Below are 22,104 nucleotides of genomic sequence, written 5' to 3' on the forward strand. Positions count from 1 at the left end.
AAAATGCTGGAGGTATTCAGCAGATCAGGCAGCATCTTTGGTAAAGAATAAAGAGTCAACATTTTGGGTGGAGAATGATTTTTCCCCTTTAAAATTTTGTGGCTATAGTCATTAGTTCTTAATACCACCTATCAGTGCAACCAGATTTGAAAGGAGTTAAGTTTTTCATTAGTTTGTAATATGGCCAACATTGGAAGTGATTATATTGTTGTCATCCCTTATGGTCCTCAAACTGAGTAGTTTTCCATGTCATTTCAGAGACAGTGAGTCAACTACATTGCAGTGGACTTGACGTTGCTTGAGAGGTCAGGCTAGATTTAAAATTAAACACTTTCTCTAAAGACAGTTTGTGTTATTACTGGTAATAGATTTTTTTCCTCCATATTTAACGAGTTTAAGTTCCTTTGTTGCCTTGGTGGGATTTAAAATCTTGAGTCTGGATCTAGCTCAATAACATATCCCCCATAAGTGTTTACAAAGGGGTCATTACGTCTGCTTTCTTTGAAAATGTTTTTCTAATTGAAGCATTTTACAGTGTTGTGTATTTGAATAATTATTTTCTCTTTCAGTGATGCTGCTGGTGCCAAACTGTAACGGTCTCTCCCGTCCTTTGGGTTCATCAGATGCATGGAGAGGAAGAGCTTGCTACATTGGCAACAGCTTGCTCTCCGTGTTGTACTGCCCTTGCTTGTGTATCTAGACAGCTAGGGCGCAACATCCATGGCCTCATTTCCTCTTTCACTTTAATGCATTGTTTTTGAACTTGTATTTCTTCAGGCCCAGTAATTGACATTTCCCCCAAAAGATTTCTCCTGTTAACAGGGAACTTGAACAGGCAAATGGCCAACAATTGGAGGGAAACTGGCTTAAAGCAGGATCTTTGTGGAATTTGTGCCCCTGCTGCATTATGATGTGTTATAGTGAAAACTCTGTTATCTGACGCATACCAAACGTGACAGATACCAGTAAATCAAATATTCCAGTTAGCCTGATGTCGGCTTTTTCCTTCAAATGCCGGTTAGTTAGGTGCCAGAAAACCACACACTCAATGTAATAGTACTGCATATTATTTTACTTTATTACTGTTGTCACTTTATAAATGCTATTATGAATACATTGATTCAGAAGTCATGCTAGAGAAGTCACTGTTAAGATTGTCTTTGCAGTGGTACTTTAGCGGAGAATTGAGAAAGATTGAAAAGACCTGAAAAGACTTTGAGGTTTTCATTCTTGTAAGGGCAATAAGCAAGCGTACAAGTGTTTAATCTGTTTCTTGTGGATTGTGACAATTGAAAACCTGTATTTTTAACAGGAATCATACTTGTACAAATTGTCAGCGGTTTTCAGAAATCAGAGCTAAAATAGGGAATAGGTGATCCCAAACAACAGGAATTCTGCAGATGCTGGAAATTCAAGCAACACACATCAAAGTTGCTGGTGAACGCAGCAGGCCAGGCAGCATCTGTAGGAACTGAATATCCCAACCAGTTTGTTAATCCTATTAATGTATTTGGAAATGGGTTGGATTTCAATTGTCAAACGATGGAAAAGAATGTTCTGTTATTCATTCCAGCATGGGTACTTCTCCCTGAGTGTTGACCAGATGATTCTGGATGAATGCCAACATGTCAGTGCTTTCCCTTGCCAAAATTTGTGGTATTTCTCAATGACTGCCTCATTGTTGTGTCTTTTGTCACCAAACTTTGATCAACTGAGGTTCTTTATGACCTGTTTTTATACCATGCACGTCAATGTGGCTGTGCATTGAGCAGCAGTTTTTTTTTAAGACCTTAAACAAGTATTTAATATTTTGTTGTTCTGCTTTCTGTTTCCCGCTGTAATGTAGTCCATGCTTGGCTTTGCTCTTTTCCCTATTTGTCTAGTACATCAGTTATAGCAGATCATGTCGCAAATTTATTAATTCCTGCATGTACTCAGTTCCCAACATTCCTATTTCCGAGTTGATGTTACTTAGTTCCTGATTATTCATGAACTGCAAAAAGGTGTTAAAATCTGCATGATGAAAGGTTATTCAAAATGACCTGGAATTTTGGCTTGATGTTAGCATTTATTTCAAGAGGTCTAGAATACAAGAGCAAGGATGTGATGTTGAGGCTTTATAAGGCACTGGTGAGGCCTCACCTTGAGTATTGAGTACAGTTTTGGGCTCTTCATCTTAGAAGAGATGTGCTGGCATTGGAGAGGGTCCAGAGTAGGTTCACAAGGATGATTCCATGAATGAAATGGTTATCATACTAGGAATGTTTGATGGCTCTGGGTCTGTACTCACTAGAATTTAGAAGGATGAGGGGGAATCTTATTGAAACCTTTTGAATGTTGAAAGGCCTAGACAGAGTAGATGTGGAAAGGATGTTTCCCATGATGGGAGAGTCTCAGACAAGAGGGCACAGCCTCAGGTTAAGAGGGGCCCCTTTCAAAACAGAGATGTGGAGAAATTTCTTTAGCCAGAGGGTGGTGTATTTGTGGAATTTGTTGCCATGTGCAGCTGTGGAGGCCAGGTCATTGGGTATATTTAAGGCAGGGTTTGATAGGTTCTTGATTGCACATGGCATCAAAGGTTACGAGGAGAAGGCAGGGGACTGAGGTTAAAGAGGGGAGGGAAAAAAAGGATCAGCCATGGTTGAATGGCGGAGCAGACTCGATGGGCCAGATGGTCTCACTCTGCTCCTATATCTTACCGTCTTGATTTTTCTGTCTCCATAGATGCTGCCTGACTTTTTTCTCTAGCATTTTTTAACTTCAGATTTTAAGCAGATCCAAAATATTTTAGCAATATTTCCCTTCCCTTGACTGTTCTTATTACCATCCATTTACCTCATCCAGACAGGTCAAATACAATTAATGATCCTGCGTTATTAGCATTTAGTCTTTTTGGTTCTTTTCCCTCTTGCAGATATTTCCTTTGTTTTTCCCACCCCAGCAGAACAATTTTATTGCTTTTCTTTTTTCCTTGCTGCCATCCGACCCATCTGTGGTTCCCACAGTGGTCTGATTAAACGTGAGAAGTAAATGGAGTGGAAGTAAATAATTTTCAGTCTCGAGGGAATCCCTAAGAAAGAAAATTGTTCCATTTATTATCAGAGTATACAACCTGAAATGCTTGTTCTTTGCACACATCCATGAAGACCAGGAGAAGCCAAAAGAACAACAGAAAAATGTTAGAGCCTCAAAGCCCCCTTTCCCTACGCCCTTGCACAGACAGCAGCAAAACATCAACCCCCACCTATTTCAACAGAAAGATCAGTGCCCACCAACCACCAAGCAACAGCTAAGCCTCCACAGAGACACCATGATCTGCAGTCAACAAAAACTGTTTACCCAACAGTTAGATATGCTACAGGCAGTCTCTCATTAACAAGGGACCCAGGGATGTCACCCATTTCACAGCAAAAGGGGAGACTAACAAACAGTTGCTTTTATAATGTTACACTCTACCACATCACGTTTTATTCCAAGATTCTCCAACTTGATAATCGGCAGCAAATTCTCCCCACCATCAAGAGAAAGAGAGCGATCACTTGACTACAGAGACATCTGGCTGCAGCATCTGTTATGTAATGCAAAGAATGGAAAAAGGGTTAAATGTGTAATCAGATTCAACATGGTGTTGATCTGGAAAAAATGATCTTTTTTGGCAAGACTTGCAAGAATGTGAGGAAGGTGATGAGTCTCAAATATGGTGGAATGTCAAATGAACTGCCATTGTTCATTTGAATATTTTGAAAAAGTGCAAACCTGGCAAATGTCCGTTGTGAAGGAAGTCAGCAAAGGCACGTACTTTAGTGACAGGAAATATTCTCTGTGATGTTTAGATGAGATGGCCCTTTTTTTTTTGGAGAAGGATGGCTTCATTAAGGGCCATCTCGAGGAATGAAAAATCTGCTCCAGGTTTCAGGGTGGCTATAGATTATTTTGTTTTTGGTCCAGGACGTAATGATGGAAGTTAAAACTCTTAGTCTTTTGGAGAATCTGAGGATTCTGGTGATGGTCAGGTGCATTCAGCTGATGTGGTGATCTAACAAAAAGGAGATCTGGGTGGGTGGCATTGCAGTACCTCTAAGATCAACAACGTTGTGTAAAAATAAATATCCAACACCAATAGATCCTTGCTCATTATTGACAATGTTTCTGGACATCAGGTTAACATCAAGGACATTTCAGCCAATATCCGTTGTTATTGTAACACTACTTTGCTACAACTCACAGACCAAGTTTTTTAATCTATTCAATATATGTATACAGTAATTGATTTATTATTTTTATTTTTTTTTCTCTTCTATATTTATTGCATTGAACTGCTGCTCAGTTAACAAATTTCACGTCATGTGCCGGTGATAATAAATCTGATTCTGATAATTTCTGGGAATGGAAACTTTTCATTTATGGATGGATCCTGTACACTTTAACTTTTGAAGTGACCTGCTGTTATTTACCCAGGATGTACAAGAATAAATGGTTTCCTGTCGATCTGTTGATAACTTCCAGTATCCTTTGAGGTGCTAATTGCAAGCACAGCTCTTTTTGTCATGATGAAATCCAATGCTTAGTAGTGGGTCTGGAGTGTGTCTTTATGAAGATCAGGTGATTGGCAATGTATGCTGGTATTTTTGAATATTTTAAGAAAAATTCTCTTCAGAGAATTATTGTTTGCACAGTTTCACTTTTGGGCACTCTATATCCTGGGAGGGAGTTGGCTCTAACAGAATGAAGTCTTGTTAATTTAGAAGCTCAGGAATTCAGCACCTTCCCACCTTTTCAGTTCTGTACTTGTGTGGTGCAGCATGAAGGTTGTTATGATGCATAATATAAGCTGGAAAGTGCACTGTACTTTCATTTATTTAATGACCCAGGTTTCTGGAATAAGAATTGAGTCAGCAATGCATGGAATAACTGTACAAATTGTTAAAAGCTAACAATGTTTAATGTCAACACCTTCAGTGGAAAAATGAATTTCCTTTATTTCTGCAGTTTCTACTCTCCATCTCAAGTGCCTAATAAATATTGAGGTGTGTGCTTTTGTGTTTGTTTTCCTGCAGGACCCATCGGATCACCATCACGAACTTCTGCCTAGGAAAGCATCTAGTTAGCGAGGATGATTTACTCAAAGATCAGCGTGGAAGCCCAGCCTACATCAGCCCTGATGTGCTGAGTGGTGAGTTCCCATTCCTTATTATTTAAGACTGTTGGCAAAGGCATGGACAAAATCACTATTTAATCCTATTTTATTTCTTGCTGAGTATGTTCATGTGAGACCAACAAGGTTTTCCCAGTTTCTACACTATTCTTGCATTGTCTGTTTCATTCAGCTCCTTGTGAAATCCATCAGCATCTTGACTATATCTAATAATGTATCTGCTGTAAGAAATTAGTCAGCTACCTTGGGGAGAATGATGAGGGAAAAGCTGTATTTTTAGTCTAGATTACAAATTTGGAGAGTAGTTTCTATTTTAATATGTTTACAAAATAAGGATTTATTTTATGCAGGCAACAAAGAATATTCTTAACTTTTGTTTCCAAAATGGTTGAAAGACTTTTATAGCCATTGTGTTTTATGTTGTAAGTTTTTAGGTTTCTGGACAATGATGAATAAACCCTTCTCAGGTTTCTAGCTAGGTACAAGTATCGATTATAACTGATGTTTCGATGACAAACTCTGCACCTTCATCAGGGATAATGCCTGGGCAAGTCTAGTCCAGTGGTATTTGTAACCCCATGGTCTGTCCCTCCTAACTGGTTAGTTCTCATCCAGTCAGGTTTCCATTCTCCCACTTTGTTTCCAATTGAGTTCCAGTTCGTTCTTGGAGCAAGAACTTCATCGTTGTTAAAGATTTTGGACAATGTTATCTTCCAGGATGATGAAATAGATTCTTGATTGGTTATGTAAAGAAACAAGATACCAATTTGGTGGTGATGTCACTTGAGTGCAGAGGAATCATTATCTGATTTTTTTTTAAACTCACAGAAGAGTATTGTGCAAATTTGTACTGATAGTCATTGAATATGCCAGTATATGGAGGCATGCGCTTAAGTTTGCTGATGTTGACGATGGTGGTGAAAATGGATAAAACATGCTGTCTTGGCCTTGGAGAAGTCTTAGAATCTGTGGGGTACAGCAAATAAACGGTATTGAGAGTAGCATCCTCAACATCCAAACCATCTTGGGCTCAGTGATCCTGATAACTTCTGGGGTAGGAGAGATGAAAGGGATCACCTTCACTGGCTGGACCTGCAACTTCAGCTAAGGAAGATGATTGTATTTGAGTTTATTGAGGGAATAATAGAACATAGAATATACAGTATCTGTATATTATAGAAGGTATTCACCTCTTCAGAAATTTTCATCTTTTATTGTTTTACAACTTTGAACCACAGTGGATTTAATTTGGCTTTTTGACACTAATCAACAGAAAAAGACTTTTGTATCAAAGTGAAAACAGATCTCTACAATGTGATCTAAATTAATTATAAATATAAAACACAAAATATTTGGCTGCATAAGTATTCACCTCCTTTAATATTACACACAAATCATCGCTGGTGTAGCCATTTAGTTTTATAGGTCGCATAATTAGTTAAATGGAGAATCTCCTGTGTGCAGTGAAGGTGTTTCAATTGATTGTAGCAAAAATACACCTGTACCTGGAAGGTCCAACTGCTGGTGAGGCAGTATCCTGTATCCTGGCAAAAACTACACCATGAAGACAAAAGAACACACCAAGCAACTCTGCATAAAGGTTATTGAAAAGCACAAGTCTGGAGATGGTTACCTCCTCATCTTCTGAAATTACTGATGCAAAATACTCATTAGGACTGATCAAACATCTGCCTCAGGCACATGTTCTGGCCTTTATCTTTGAGTGGTCCTGTCCATACCCTAGTTATCCTCTTGCTTTTGTGTGTATCAAATGCCATGAAGACATTGAATGTCTTTAAACTTGCTTGCCAAGAGCTCTTCATAGCACTCACCTGTCTTTTCTAAATCCCTTCTACAGTTCTTTTTTGGGTTCTTTATAATCCTGAGTGCTTCCTGAATCTTGTATGTTTCCTTTTATTTGATTAAATTCATCACTTTCTCGACATCCAGGGTTCCTTTATCTTGCCATCCTTGTCTGTCCTCCTTACCAGAACATACCTTCCCTGTATTATGTGCAGTTAGTCATTAGACACTGTCCACATGTCAGATGTGGACTGGCCCAAAAACAGCTGTTTCCCGTCAACTCTTCCCAATTCCTGCCTAATACTCTTGTAGCTTGCCCTGCTCCAATACTTACGGTCCATATGAATAAGCGAGATTCATATTTATCTATATAGCTGTTTTGCAACTTAGGGGGGTGTGATCACTGTTCTCTAACTGTTCTCCATTGACAGGTCAGTCACCTGGCCAGGTTCATTTTTCAACACCACGACCAGTATAGCCCCTCCTTTTATTGGACTATCTACATATTGATTTAATAAACCTTCCTACTAGATGCTAGAGTGAATCCTGAGGAGATTTACTAAAATCATTCCTGTAGTCAAGTGCTACAGTGAAAAGGAAAGGTTAGTGACACAAGTACTGCTTTCTTCAGGGAAAAGGCTGAAGAGCGATTTGAAGTTCCTGCTCTGCGTATTGGCAATATGCGTGCAAGGCGGCAGGTAGTTAGAGATTCTATTGTGGCCTTCAAGAAATTTGAAGGCCAAAGAGATTAATTTGCAGGTTGACTGGGTGGTGAAGACAAATGCAATGTTAGCATTCATTTCCAGAGTGCTAGAATATAAAAGCAAAGATGTAATGTTGAGGCTTTATAAAGCACTGGAGAGGCCTGACTTGGAGTATTGTGAGCAGTTTTTGGCCCCTTATCTAGGAAAGGATTTACTGACACTTGAGAGAGTTCAAAAAGGTTTTCATGAAAATGATTCCGGGATTGAAAGGTTTATTTTATGAGGAGCGTTTGATGGCTCTGAGCCTGTATTCACTGGAATTCAAGAGGAATGGGAGGGGGAGGGGTGGAGAAAGATCTCACTGAAATTGATCAAATGTTGAAAGGCCTTGATAGAGTGGATGTGGAGAGTATGTTTCCTATGGTGGGGAGTGTAGGACCAGAGGACACAGTCTCAGATTAGAGAGACGTCCATTTAGAACGGAGGTAACGAGGAATTTCTTTAGCCAGAGAGCGGTGAACCTGCAGAATTGTTGCTGCAAGTGGCTGTGGAAGCCCAAGTCATGGGTATATTTAAGGCATTAAGACAGAGGATGATAGATTCTTGATTAGTCAGGGAGAAGGCAGGAAATTGGGGCTGAGAGGGAAATGGATCAGCTATGATGAAATAGTGAATTAGACTTGATGGGCCAAATGGGCTAACTCTGCTCCTATGTGTTATGGTCTTAATGGTCAAAGAGGGAAAACGAATGAGTATATTGACGAGGAAAAATATGTTAGACAATACCAAGGGGGGGCAGGGAATGAACTGATGAGTTGCTTAATAGAGAGCTGCAAGAGAGGTGTGTCAAATAGTCATCGCATACCGTAACTATTCTTTGGAAAGTGTGATTATTTGTTGCAGCAACACACATCAAAGTTGCTGGTGAACGCAGCAGGCCAGGCAGCATCTCTAGGAAGAGGTACAGTCGATGCTTCAGGCCGAGACCCTTCGTTCACCAGCAACTTTGATGTGTGTTGCTTGAATTTCCAGCATCTGCAGAATTCCTCGTGTTTGCGTGATTATTTGTTGATTCATTTAAGTTGAAATTCTGAAATCTACCATGCCAGGTTCTGTAGGAAAAGAACGTAGAAGGTTACGGTACAATACAGGCTCTTAATGCCATGATGTTGTGCTGACCTTTTAATCTACTCTATGACCAATCTAATCCTTCCATCCTACATAGGCCTTCATTTTCTATCATGCATGTGCCTATATAAGACTTTCAAAAATGCTCCTAATGCATCCGCCTTCACCGCCACCCCTGGCAGGGTGTTCCATGCATCCACCATGTTTAAGGATCTTGCCTCCGCTATCCCCTCTCCCAGCCTGCTTTCCTCAAGTCACTGTACAATTGTATTATATTAGCTATTTCAGCCCTGGGGAAAGAAGTCTTTGGTTATGCATTCAATCTATGCTTTAAATCATATTGTACACCTTTGTCAAATCACCTGTCTTCATCCTTCACTCAAAGACAAAAGTTCAACCTATCGCTCTCTCACCCTATCTTCATAAGACGTGCTGTCTAATCCAGGCAGCATCCTGATAAATTTTCTCTGCACCCTCTCTAAAACTTCCACATCCTTTATATGATGAGGTGACCAGGACCGAACACAATATTCTCAGTGTGGTCTAACCAGCATTTTATATAGCATTACATTGCAGCTCTTGAACTCAATTGCTCGACTATTGAAGGCCAACACACCAATACCACCTTAAGCACTCTATAAACTTGCATGGCAACTTTGAGGTGTCTATGGATGTCAGATCCTAAAGGTCCCCCTGTCCCTCTGTTCCTCTGCACTACTGTGAATCCTGCCATTAACCCAGTCTTCTGCCTTCAAATTTGACCTTCCAAAAATGTATCCTACATACTTTCTGGGTTGAACTCTACCTGCCATTTCTTAGCTCAGCTCTGCTTCCTGTCAATGTCCACTGCAATCTGCAACAACCTTCACACTACCCACAACTCCGACCTTGTCATCTGCAAACAGAATGATCTCCAACAATAAACAAACTCCCTACTTCATTGGCTTCAGGATAAGGTTTCCTGCTTTCTGTGCCTTGTAGGTCATTATTGTTTAGGCTAGCTGAGCCGGCTAAAGAAACAACACACATCAAAGTTGCTGGTGAATGCAGCAGGCCAGGCAGCATCTGTAGGAAGAGGTGCAGTCGACGTTTCAGGCCAAGACCCTTCGTCAGGACTCCTGGGTCTTGGCCTGAAACGTCGACTGCACCTCTTCCTACAGATGCTGCCTGTCCTGCTGCATTCACCAGCAACTTTGATGTGTGTTGCTTGAATTTCCAGCATCTGCAGAATTCCTGTTGTTTGCGGCTAAAGAAACACCTCATTAAAGGTTGAGTACTGTGAGTCTTTTTTCAAGTGTGAAATTTCAATTAAAATATCTGATGTGGAGAAGCTCTTTTTTAAAAAAAAAACATAACTGCTTTTCTCAACTGAAGTGATTTGTGGAAATGTTTGTGCTCTTTTTGTTTTAGTTCCTGCTCTCTGTTCTTGATTGGAATCCACCTGTAATGGAAAATATGCAACATGAGCACCTTGCACATTAGTCATTGGTTGCTATTTTTTTTCTCAACAGTGATCAGCTTGTATTCATTTGTGTGTCAGAAACTGGTTGCAAGATACCCCTCAGTATTTTAACCTGGACTTCTGATGTATAATGGGAAATTTCATTAAAGAACAACTTCCTGCTGAAAGTCAGAAAAGTATTCTCAAACTAGAACAAAGTTTAGCTATGTATTCTTGGTAGCTGGAATGTTAACAAGCTCTGAACAATCAAGGTCACATAAGCAGTATTTAGCAAGCACGTAGAAATGATTATTCACCTTTATCGCACAGAATGATTAATATTGTCCTTAAAAATATATGCAGGAAATATTCAACAGGTTAGAGAGCAGGTATGGTGAGACACTTAGGAATTTGAGTTAATGAAATTTTATCAGATCTCTGAAAGATCTTAGGACTTTACACATAAGTACTTAAATCCAACTGATATCTGAACAGGTGTTTGCTGAAGGGTGGGGGGAATGAAAAAATAGCTGGAGAAACTCCTTTGCAAATTGTGTGAATCTGGCTCATTTCTGACAAAGTTGCTGAACATTATTCTCCATCCCTCTGCCCTCAAACTCCTTGTGCATTTTTCAAAGTAAGTATTATTATTAGAGTACATATTTGTCACTACAATACAACCCTGAGATTCTTTTTCCTGCGGGTATACTCAGCAAATCATAGAATAGTAACTATAAAAGAGGCAATGAAAGATCAAGTAGAGTGCAAAAGATGATAAGCTGTGCAAATGCAAATATAATGGGAATATGAAATTACAAGATGGAGTCCTTAAAGTGCGATCATTGGTAGTAGGAATATATCAATAGATGAGGAGGTTCAAGAGCCTGATGGTTGAGGGGTAGTAACTGTTCTTGAACCTGGTGGTGTGAGTCCTGAGGATCTTGTATCTTCTACCTGGTGGCAGCAGCGAGAAAGAGCACGGCCTGGGTGATGAGGATCTTTGATGGAAGGGCTTGGTGCAGAAATGTTTTTTAATGTAAAAAAAATGTTAACCTGATTCAAGATTGATTTTGTGATATGCTTAATACATACCAGCTAAGGTTCGAGTCAGGACATTGCACTTGTGGGTTGGAGTGAAGGAAATTTTAGTTACTCCCTAGTATTGAATGATGTTGGTAAGCAAGAGGTCATCTTTTGCTCCTTGCAGTAAAAAGAACAGCTTTGTTTTCTAGCTGTATTTCAAGAAGCTCAGTTGATCAGAGAGCAACTACTACTCCAGTAACCATTTTTTTAAAAAAAGGAATTTACCACCTAAGAATAGATGAGGATTTAACTATATGAAGGTTGCTGTGCAGGAATGGGCTTGGTTTAGCTGATTTCCTTTGTTATTTATACTCCACATGAACTGTGTCCTCCCTGACTTTGTGTCTGAATCAGATTAATTATCACTGACTTTTATGATATATTTGTTGTTTTGCAGCAGCAGCACAGCTCAAAGACATTAAAAATCACTATAAATTACGGAATAACTAGTGGAAAAAGATGTAATAATGAAGCAGTCAACACACACAAAGAGCTGGAGGAAGTCAGCAGGTCGGGCAGCATCTGTGGAAAAGAGTACAGTCAACATTTTGGACCGAGAGCCTCCCCCCATCTTCTTACTGACTCCTCATCTTTCTTTTTCTCTCCGGTCCTAATGAAGGGTCTCGGCCCTGAATGTTGACTGTATTCTTCCAGCATCTGTGCAGATTTTCTCTTGCTAATAATGAAGCAGTGTTCATTGGTTCAGGGGCCGTTCAGAAATCCGATGGTGGAGAGTAAGAGGCTGCCTAAATTGTCCAGCATGACTCTTCAGGCTCCTGTACCTTTTCCCTGATGGTAGTAATGAGAAGCGGGCATGTTCCAGCTGGTCAGGATCCTTAATGACAGATGGCACCTCCTTGAGGCACCGCTTTTTGATTCATAGTTCTCAGAGTGGACGATGCACTAGTGATTTCCCCTCAACCAGTAGAGTCTTAAACCAGAGGGGATAACTTCACTCACCCAACACTGAACTGATTCTACAGCCTATGGGCTCCCATTCAAGGACTTTACAACTCATGTTTTTGATTTTTTTGCTCACTGTTATTATTATATTTTGTATTTTCAATGTTTTTTGTGCATTGGTTATTTGTGTGCATTTTTTATTGATTCTGTTGTTTCTTTGTATTTACTGCAAATGTTCACAAGAAAATGAACCTCAGGGTAGTATATAGTGACATGTATGTACTTTGACAATAAATTTACTTTGAACTTTGATTTCCACTGGTGTGCCACACATCAGTTGGTGAAGCCAGTAATGTTTATCTGGCTTGTTGAATCACGAGGTATCTGCAGCAGATTCAGACTTTGTCCATCTTGATATGTGTTGGTGATGCCCACTGAATGTACATTGTGATTTTTGATACTTTCAGACCTTCTGTGATGCATTATTTAATGTGGAGAGACTTGATTCATCTAAGTATCAGAGGAGGTTTCCTTGCTGATTTTTGGCCTGATGCTATTTGACTCCATGGGATTTCAAGGGTGCATTTGTTTATGAACCAGTTTTCTCACCCTTGTTTTGCCAGAGAGAGAAGGTGTATCCAGAGTCTTTTGTGTCTTTCTTCAAATATACTTGGTAGCCTGTGGAGTTCCTCTGAATTTTGACATCAATCTCCCAATGTTTGTGTGAGGACTTTGCAAGGTTGATTTGGTTGGGAGTGTTATTTGCTGTGTCAGATCCCTGTCGAGCTCACTCCTTCCAGCTTTCTTTTCTTGCTTTTAACATTGTGGTCATGTTGCAACTGAGAAGCACATTGGGCTATCTCAGAAGTAAGTTAACAATCAATTTCATTACCATCATCCTGGTCAAAAGGTAACTATTTTAATTTTTACATTTTCTTTAGTTTGCTTGATGTGTGTGTAAATATGTTTCCGATCATGACCCCTGAAGTACTAGGATACTTGTAGAAGTTACTTGGCTTTTCTTTAACTTTGACTTTTCTTTCATCAATCCTTCTATCAGCACTATAACACAACATAGAGTAAGTGATAGGAAGGCTTGAGGATTGGACAAAGCCTTGAGTATGTGTCCACTTAACACTAAAGGAAACGAGACAGACAGTTTTATTTCATTCTGTTTATTTTACTAAGAGGTGCAGAGTGGAACAAGCTCAACCACCTCAGCGAGCCACACCCCTCACAATCCTCCTATGTAACCCTAGCCTAATCACAGGACAATTTACAATGACCAGTTAAACTACTAACTAGTACGTCTTTGGAATGTGAGGGGAAACTGGAGCACCCAGAGGAAATCCACATGTTTATGGAGAGGATTCAAATTGCATACAGTGTTGGAATTGAACTCCAACATCCCGAGCTGTTTTGTAAAATGATAGCATAATGTCTTTTACTTTTAAATCCAATGCCTTGACTAATAAAACATCCCACTTGGGTGGCTAAGAAAATACGTGGGATGTTTTATTAGTCAAGGCATTAAATTTAAAAGCAAAGAAGTTATTTTACAAAACAGTTTTGGTGACAGTGTAGTCTACTGTTCTGGTTTCCACAGAAAGGATGTGATTGTATTAGAGAGAGTACAGATTTGGTGAGATATTGGTGGGATTGAAAAGCTTCAACAAGCTGTTGGATTGTTTTCAAAGGCTTAGTGAGTTTTAAAATTTATAAATATATCAGGCCCAAATAGAGTGTGGGCAGACCTATATATGTGGGAGGTCGATACCCAGCGGCCATGGCTTTGAAGTGACTTATACAGAAGCAAGTTTTCACAGTAATTTTTTTGCCTCCAGACAGTATTTTGGAACTAACTACCTAAATGCCTTCCTTGCATTTGAAATGCTTAAAACTGCAAGCCCTTCGACTACGTTGGAAATTTATATTAGCATGAACAACAATTTTGGTCTGGCACTAATGTAATGGGATGTAGGACTGCCTTAGTACCTTCTTCCAAGTTTCATAATTCTTTACTTCCTTTTTACTCAAGCAGGAAATGTGCAGTTCTACTTCTGTATTACTCCTCTGTTTAATCATTCTGTTCGCCAAGCCTCGTTACATTGGCTATGACTTCTTTCCCAGGTTCTTAAAGTACTGGGATTTCTTGCTCCTCTCAATTCATTATTCTATATTTTGGGGCTACCTAACCACAAATTGATTTGGCTTGTCTACTGTTTTATTGGTGGAATGCACGTTCATTTTGCTATTTGCCTGATGGCAAAAGTGTTCTAACAACATTGCTCATGGGTATGTTTGCCTAAGTGTGGAGAAATTTAGTGTTTCCATCCACATTCTCAAACGATGTATGAGGTGCTGTGAGATTATTTAATATTGTAATAAATCATATTGTTGAATGCAAATATTTCATTCTTGGTGTATTTTCATATTGCACTTTAGCAATGTTATACATAAGGGCAGGTAATGCAGTGAATAGTCTGGAACTTTAAACCATGCCTAACAACTGAGAGCTGATAAAGTGTTTATGGGTTGCACTGATTTTATGAGACTGTCCTTAGGTGGAATTGAAGGTGATTTTCAGAGAGAGGCTAAATCATTAGAAAAAGTATTCTCTGCCTTTATACCTTCAAGATGATGGATCTGAGCAGATTTTTTGGATCATCTATTTGCATAAAAGACATTTTAATGTTACTGTTGCGTATTTCAACAGGTTTTATACCATTGAATCAATAGCTTTACCTAAATTGTTTTGTCTTGTTTTCCAGGCCGGCCATATAGGGGCAAACCCAGTGACATGTGGGCACTAGGTGTGGTGCTCTTCACAATGCTTTATGGGCAATTTCCATTTTATGACAGCATACCTCAGGAGCTTTTCAGGAAAATCAAAGCAGCAGAATATACCATCCCTGAGTAAGTTTGTGTGTTTCTTTTACAGGATCGTCCTCCTCTTCAGGCATATCCTGAGACACGTAATATTATAGTTTGTGGTCGTTAAATTGTAGCTTTTTTCTGATTCCTGGGGCTGCACAGTAGTGGAACCGTTAGAGCAATCACTTTACAGCCATCACTGATTGGAGTTTGATTCCTGCTGCTGTCTGCCGGGAGGTGTTTTTTTTTGCATTGTCCACAAGACTGCCTGGGTTCTGGTTTCCTCCTACATTCCAAAGGCGTATGGGTTACGTTGGTAAGTTGTGGGCATGCTATGTTGGCACTTGAAGCGTGGTGACATTTGTAGGCTGCCCCCAGAATAACTCGCTGGTTTGGTTTGATATATAGATTGAAACACAGTTAAATATGTCGTGCCAAATAAAGCTAATCTTCAATCTTTAAATCTTTAACCTTGGATATCAATTAATCAAGGAAAGGTTGGAAGTCGCATAAGGATCGTGCATTGGATTTCTTTTTAAATCTTCTTATTGAATTAGTACACAAGAAGTAAACCATGTAGGCACTAATACACTGTTGCAATATAACTTTACAAGAGATATTAATACACAAAAAGAAGTTAGTACAAACAGTGCAGTTTAGATATAAAATAACAGGGTAATATAATAGTATACTAATTTTCATACATGTCAATAAGGAAAAGAAAAAAAACCCACCATGCAACTAATCTAAAAAGCAAAGCAATGGGCTCACTAGGTATCAAGTAGAGTTAAAGAACTTAAAACAATCACGTCCTCAAACCCGACCTCCATTAAAAACAGTTAAAAAGAGATTTCTGTGTATTTTTTAAGGTATTCATATGTTGGCTTTGTAGGAATGACTGATTAATACTGTGTAGGATTAGATGTATAGTTGTATTATAATTTACAGTTTTGAACTATTTTTATACCTTTTATAATGTAGTAAAATGATCTAAAAGCTTGACAGTCATTTAAATAAAAAAACAAAAGGAAAATCTTCCCCTACTCTGGAGATTGGCTGTTGGTTTCTTACTGTCACATTGAGGTAGAGTGAAAAACTTTGCTTTGCATACCGTCCGGTCCGATCATTCCATATACAAGTATATCGAGGTAGTATAAAAGGGGAAAAAGGTCTAATACAGAGTGATAGTTACAGAAGAAAATGTAGGCAGACAAAGTGCCAGGGCCATAGAGGTAGATTGGGAGATCGAGTTACATTTAAATGCACAAGGGGCTCTCCTTTAGCCCAGTGTTATGTATTCTCAAACTTTTATCTTCTGCTGGATGGGTGGTGGTTGGGGGTGGTGAAGAGAGAATGACCGGGGTGTAGAGTATCCTCGATTTGGCTACTTTCCCAAAATAGTGGAAATTTTAGATAGATTGCTGGTTGACTGCATCTTGGATCCCATTGCAGTCTTCCATTGGGGGTCTGGCTCCCAGTACAATGATGAGACCATATAAACTGGTTTTACTGGTAAGAATAATGTTGCCAGCATCTCATTTTTCTGACTGTTAAACCTGGCATTTAACTATGTTTACAAATCTCATTGATTCAGGACCAATCAAAATACTTAACATTTTTGAAAGCACATGCACACAACAGGTACAAGCATTAAAACTAAATTATTGCCTTGCTCATGGAAACTGATTTCTCCAATTCGTTATAATGGAACTGCAGTATTTTTGATGGGTTACTTTGGTAAGTGTTGAGTATATGGATTTCCCTCCCTCAGGGTTGGGAGATCTATGGCACTGTCTGATTATATTCTGTAAGGAGTACAGATCATACCATTCAACCTTAATGGCCAGCGCTTTATTGGGCTGCAACCTTTGGACTGAAATTGCACACTTCTACCGATATCCACAAATCTATCGTGGATATCAGTGGAAGCTGTGACCTATTAGGGTAAATGACTAGAATCTTGCTCAAATTGCTGGGATTTCTCAGAGAGTCTTTAATATGCAAAGGCAAGGAGAGAGGTTTTAAAAGGGATTTTTAGAACTTAATGCCTTGGCATCTGGAAGTTCTGTTTCTGCCAGTTGCTAAGGAGTAGAGAGAGTCAGTTGCTAGGAAAAGTAGTTTGTGGTGAAAACTGAGAATAATGGAGCTTTTTGGTCTTTCCTGTATTTCATCACAGATGAGAGACTTCTTCCCTGTTCAGTAGGAGAAAGTTTCTGCTCATCCAGTACTTGCAGTCGGACAAGTAATGTTACAATTCAGAAATAGTTGGTCAATGAGGGAGATGTGGATTTTGAGGGAGCTCAGTATCACAGGTTTACATGTAGAATGTGCCATTGTAATTGTGGAAGATGGGAAGGCAGTGTGGATGATGCATACAAGGAGCTGAAGGTAAATTCTCTTAGGGTTCCTCAGTGGTAATTTTGAAGCTATTGTTCACTATTCACTTTACAAATTGATAGAGAAGAATGTAGTAATTAGTTGAGGGCTATCTCTTCTGGAATGGAAAGTAACCACAGATGATCAATCACAATCATACCAGATGTCATTTGTGACTTTGAATTGCTTTATTTAGGTAAGAAGGTTGAAATTTGAATGTATTGAGCTAAGCAGAGTTCTGAGAGAGTTGGGCACCCATTTGGGGGGCTGCCAATATACTTGAAGGATTTTGGAGAGACAGTTTCTTATTTCATTTCCATGTGATATTTGGCCCATCAACCTCCATACCAGCTGTCAGAGTAATCCAACATTATAATTTGTTCACTATTTCCTTATAACTTACCCTGTCTCACTTCCCACTATGTTCCTGCCAACCACATATATTCGAGGTAGTTTAAGTACCAAATTCCACACTGACTGTACTTAATCAGGGTCAGTGATTGCTGGTGACAGTAGTGTCTAGAGAATGGTGTTCTGTTGTATTTGGGAGGGTGTGGTACTATGGAGTGGAGAAGGTAAATATCATTATACTTGGGAGATGTGGAAAGAAGTTGTGTGTTCCATCAGTTTTAATGGTTAGATTGTCAAAGGAATAAGTATTAGTCTTTATACGAAGACATGGGGTGGGGTGGGCTGGTGTGAATGAGGAAAAATTGGAGAAGGTTCAGAGCTAGAGCTAGTGCGTGAACCTTAACATTTTACCATTTGATTCAGGAAATGCCTTACTATTGAGTAAGCTGAGTTTTGGCAAAGTTTAAGTTTGAGAATGCAGAAGTGCAGAGGATTTTAAAACTTCAAGCCATAGAGTACAATGCTAGGCATTTATTTATGGATAATTCCTGGCATAATTGTTTCAGCAGATGGGAGCAGAGCCAATGGTGTTCCAGCGAGATCAGGTGGTGATTCAATAAATCGATTGTTTGCCACAATATTCTGAGTCTATGTACCATGGACTTGAAAGCCAAGGTGAGGGCTGTATCAGAGCACAAGAGTGAGGATCTTTTCATGGGCTACGAGCTCAGAGGTGAGGGTTTGGTTGGGCAGATTAACTGAAGAACTGTTGTGACATGCCCAGGATTGAAGTACGTTATTAACCAGAACTGGATGTAGTTTTTGATCATAGACTCAGTCACTTGAGTATGAGACCTGTTCACCTTTGATTTCATTTGACTGTTAGTATCATGTTTGCAGAGATTCCCTGGTCTCATGCGTCTCAGTCCATTACCATTTCACTGATTACAGTGTGCCTGGCATGCATTGTTCATTCAGTTATGAACTACTTTGTACAGTGTTAATCAACCATTGACTCAGCATCACATGGAAGAACAGATCTTCTTCCCTTTTGATTGCTTTTATGAAATGTACTCATTGTTCAAATATTCTAAATTAAGTGAAATACTGATTTGTAATGTGGAGATTTTTGCTGAACTTGACATTTGAGGAAGCTGAACTAAGTAAATTTGCTGAATTATCTGGAAGTTGGGTTGGTAACTGTAACTGCCCTGGTGAATGGGCTGGGCTCAACAGCTTTTTATCAGCTTTCTGTTTATGATTTGGTATTTAAACCAGCATAAATTAAGAAAAGTACAAAGCTAGTCAAATTTAAAGTGTCCTAATATAAAAGGCAAAAAAAGCGAATTTATCTGTATTGGAATTGTCAGTTAGGATTGATTTGCTACTGTCTGTTTAGCAGGATGATAAATGACTTGTTCAGGAGACATTGGATGCTAGCCTTGTATTGGAACTTGTGTGGCGATCTGCACAGAATTCCCAGTGTAGAATTCGGATGATGGCCTCGGCCAGCAGTGGCATCTTTTGCCCTTTGCCCTTGCATTGCCAGCAGCAGCTTCCCTGAGCTGCTCCTGTGGGTGATCTGCAGGCTTGCCAGTTCCCATGCTGAGAATCTCCCATCTGAACAGTCGTCTTTATTTGGGAGGAATTCGATGCTGTGAAGAAGACAAATAGTTATTATTTAGTTCGTAGTTAGTGTTTTACCTTGTAGTGTTTCATTTTACTGCTTGAAAACAGTTACTGAAAAGCTTTTTTTTTCCCCAGTCAATATTTTTTCCTGTCACCTATTTTCAATGACCCCTGTCACACTGACAGCGTTAATAGCTGTGAAGTCTGGAGTATGAAGACCTGACCACTGTCAGTGGTTTCATGAATCCTCTGGGCCAGCTGTGCTGAGATATCCATTGCATGGCAGTCGACTCTGCTGCACTGCTAGCAACTGGCTCCCAGCAGAAGACTCCATCGTGACTATGCTGCAGCAATGTGGTACGGGGTTGGCAGTCTCGGCAGTGGAGGACCTGTTGATCAGCTCAGATCCAGGCAGCATGAGCACAAATGTGCAGATGACATGGCACAAATTACTCATCACAGGATCAAAGTTAAAGCTCATGAATCTGAGAGTTAATTACTCAAGTGGACTGAGCGTTGGCCAACTGATTAAAAAAAAAATGGAAATAATTGGGTCTTTCTCAGACTGGCAGTGTGGCCTTAGGTTATTTATAAATGTGGTTAATGGGACCAAATGTACTAATATTTCCGAATAATGCTGATAATACAAAACGGAGTGAGAATGAGATCAGTGCCAAGGATGTAAAGGAGAGGAAGGATAAACAGATGGAAAGGAATGTGGCCAATGAAATGCAGTCTGGAAAAAATATGATGTTATCCACCAGTTTAAATGGAAACCCTGAAACCATTTTAAATGCTAAGAAATTGGGAAACCATGCCAGGCACAGCAATTTGAATAGACAGGTTGACAATCTATCGTCAAGAGGTTGAGTCTTTCAAAAACAGACGTGGAGGTGTATGGCTCATGATCAACTCCTCCTGGTGTACCAATGTGTCGGTGACATCGCAAGAGATTTTAGCGATAATTTTGGTAGCAGTGTGCATTCCTCCAGGCTAATGTCAAACAGGCTGCAGATGAACTGAGTGATGTAATCCACAGATGTGAAACAGCACATCCTGATGATTTCTCCATCATTCTGGGGGATTTTAACCAGGCCTACTTGATAAAGTCACTAAATAATTATCAACAAATCATCTGTAATACCAGAGAAAATAACACACTGGACCACTGTTACACTAAGTTCAGGAGTACCTAAGGTGCTATCCACACTTCAGTAAGTCTGATCACCTGGCTGTACTTTTACTCTGAGCATTGGCAGAGACTGAAGACTACAGCACCAGTAGTGAAGACCAAGAAGGTATGGACAAAGGGAGCACAGTAGTGCTTGAAGGACTGCTTTGAATCGGTGGACTGAACTATCTTCAGGGAACCATCTTCATGCCTGGATGGGTATGCTACAGTTGTCTCTGACTTTATTAAAATCTGTGTGGATGAGTGTGTGCCTACAAAAATTTTACATTCCCAAACCAAAAGCTGTGGATCAACCAGGAGGTTCATAGTTTGCTGTGGGCTAGATCTATGGCATTTAAGTCTGGCGATCCAGACATGTGGAGGGCTATTTCAAGAGCAAGAAACAATTCTGAGAGTGGTTAGAGGTGATATTGGATACACGTCAACTCTGGTGGGGTTTGCAGGGCATTAGTTCGTACAAAGCAAACCCCAACATCATGAATGGCAGTGATGCATTCACTACCAGATGAGCCCAACGTCCTTTATGCTCGCTTTAAAAGCAAGAATAAAACCACAGCTATGAGGATCCATGTAGCATCCAATAACCCCGTGATCTCTGACTTGGAGGCTGACGTCAGGCTGTCTTTCAAGAGGGTGAAACCTCACAAGGCAGCAGGGCCCGATGGAGTACCTGGTAAGGCTCTGGAAACCTGTGCCAACCAACTGATTGGAGTATTCAAAACCATTTTCAATCTCTCACTGCTACAGTCAGAAGTTCCCACCTTCAAAAAGGTAACAATTATACCAGTGCCCAAGTTGAGGCAGCTCACACTGCTCTTTGATTATTGTCCAGTAGCCCTCCTATCCGTGGTGATGAAATGCTTTGAGAGGTTGGTTATGGCTAGAATCAATACCTGTCTCAGGAAGGACCTGGACCTACTACAGTTTGCCTATTGCCACAATAGGTCTACAGCAGATGTAGTCTCAATGGCAGTTTGTGCAGCCTTGGACCACCTGGACAATGCAAATATCTATGTCAGGGTCTGTTAATATTGACTATAAGTCAGCATTTAACACCATAATTCCTATAGTCCTGATCGAAAAGCTACAAAACCTAGGCCTCTGTGCCTCCCTCTGCAACTGGCTCCTTGACTTCCAAATTGGAAGACCATAATCAGTGCAGATTGGAAATGACACCTTCACATCGCTGATAACTTCACATCGGATGTGTGCTCCGCAGGGATGTGTGCTTAGTCCGCTGCTTTACTGTCTTTACACCCATGATTATGTAGCTAGGCATAGCTGAGATGCCATTTATCAATTTGCTGATGATATAACTACTGTTGGCAGAATTTCAGATGGTGATGAAAGGGCATACAGGAGTGAGATATACCAGCTGGTTAAGTGGTGTTGCAGCAACAGCAAGACCAAAAGAGTTGATTGTGGACTTTAGGAAGGGTAAGATGAAGGAACATAAACCAATCCT

The 22,104-nt window shown here is 39.9% G+C and overlaps 1 protein-coding gene across 6 annotated transcripts in view; it reads left to right on the plus strand.

Moving 5' to 3' along the window:
• stk40 (serine/threonine kinase 40) overlaps positions 1 to 22,104 on the plus strand; it is a 93,956-nt gene that overhangs the window by 54,576 nt on the left and 17,276 nt on the right. For all 6 annotated transcript variants that reach the window (XM_072247167.1, XM_072247161.1, XM_072247164.1 and 3 more), the window contains exons 7-8: positions 5,058 to 5,173; positions 14,989 to 15,133. In XM_072247167.1, the coding sequence (XP_072103268.1) occupies positions 5,058 to 5,173; positions 14,989 to 15,133 (261 nt within the window). The remainder of the gene's footprint in view (positions 1 to 5,057; positions 5,174 to 14,988; positions 15,134 to 22,104) is intronic.

Source organism: Mobula birostris, chromosome 30, assembly GCF_030028105.1.
Source record: "Mobula birostris isolate sMobBir1 chromosome 30, sMobBir1.hap1, whole genome shotgun sequence".
NCBI classification, from domain to species: Eukaryota; Metazoa; Chordata; class Chondrichthyes; order Myliobatiformes; family Myliobatidae; genus Mobula; species Mobula birostris.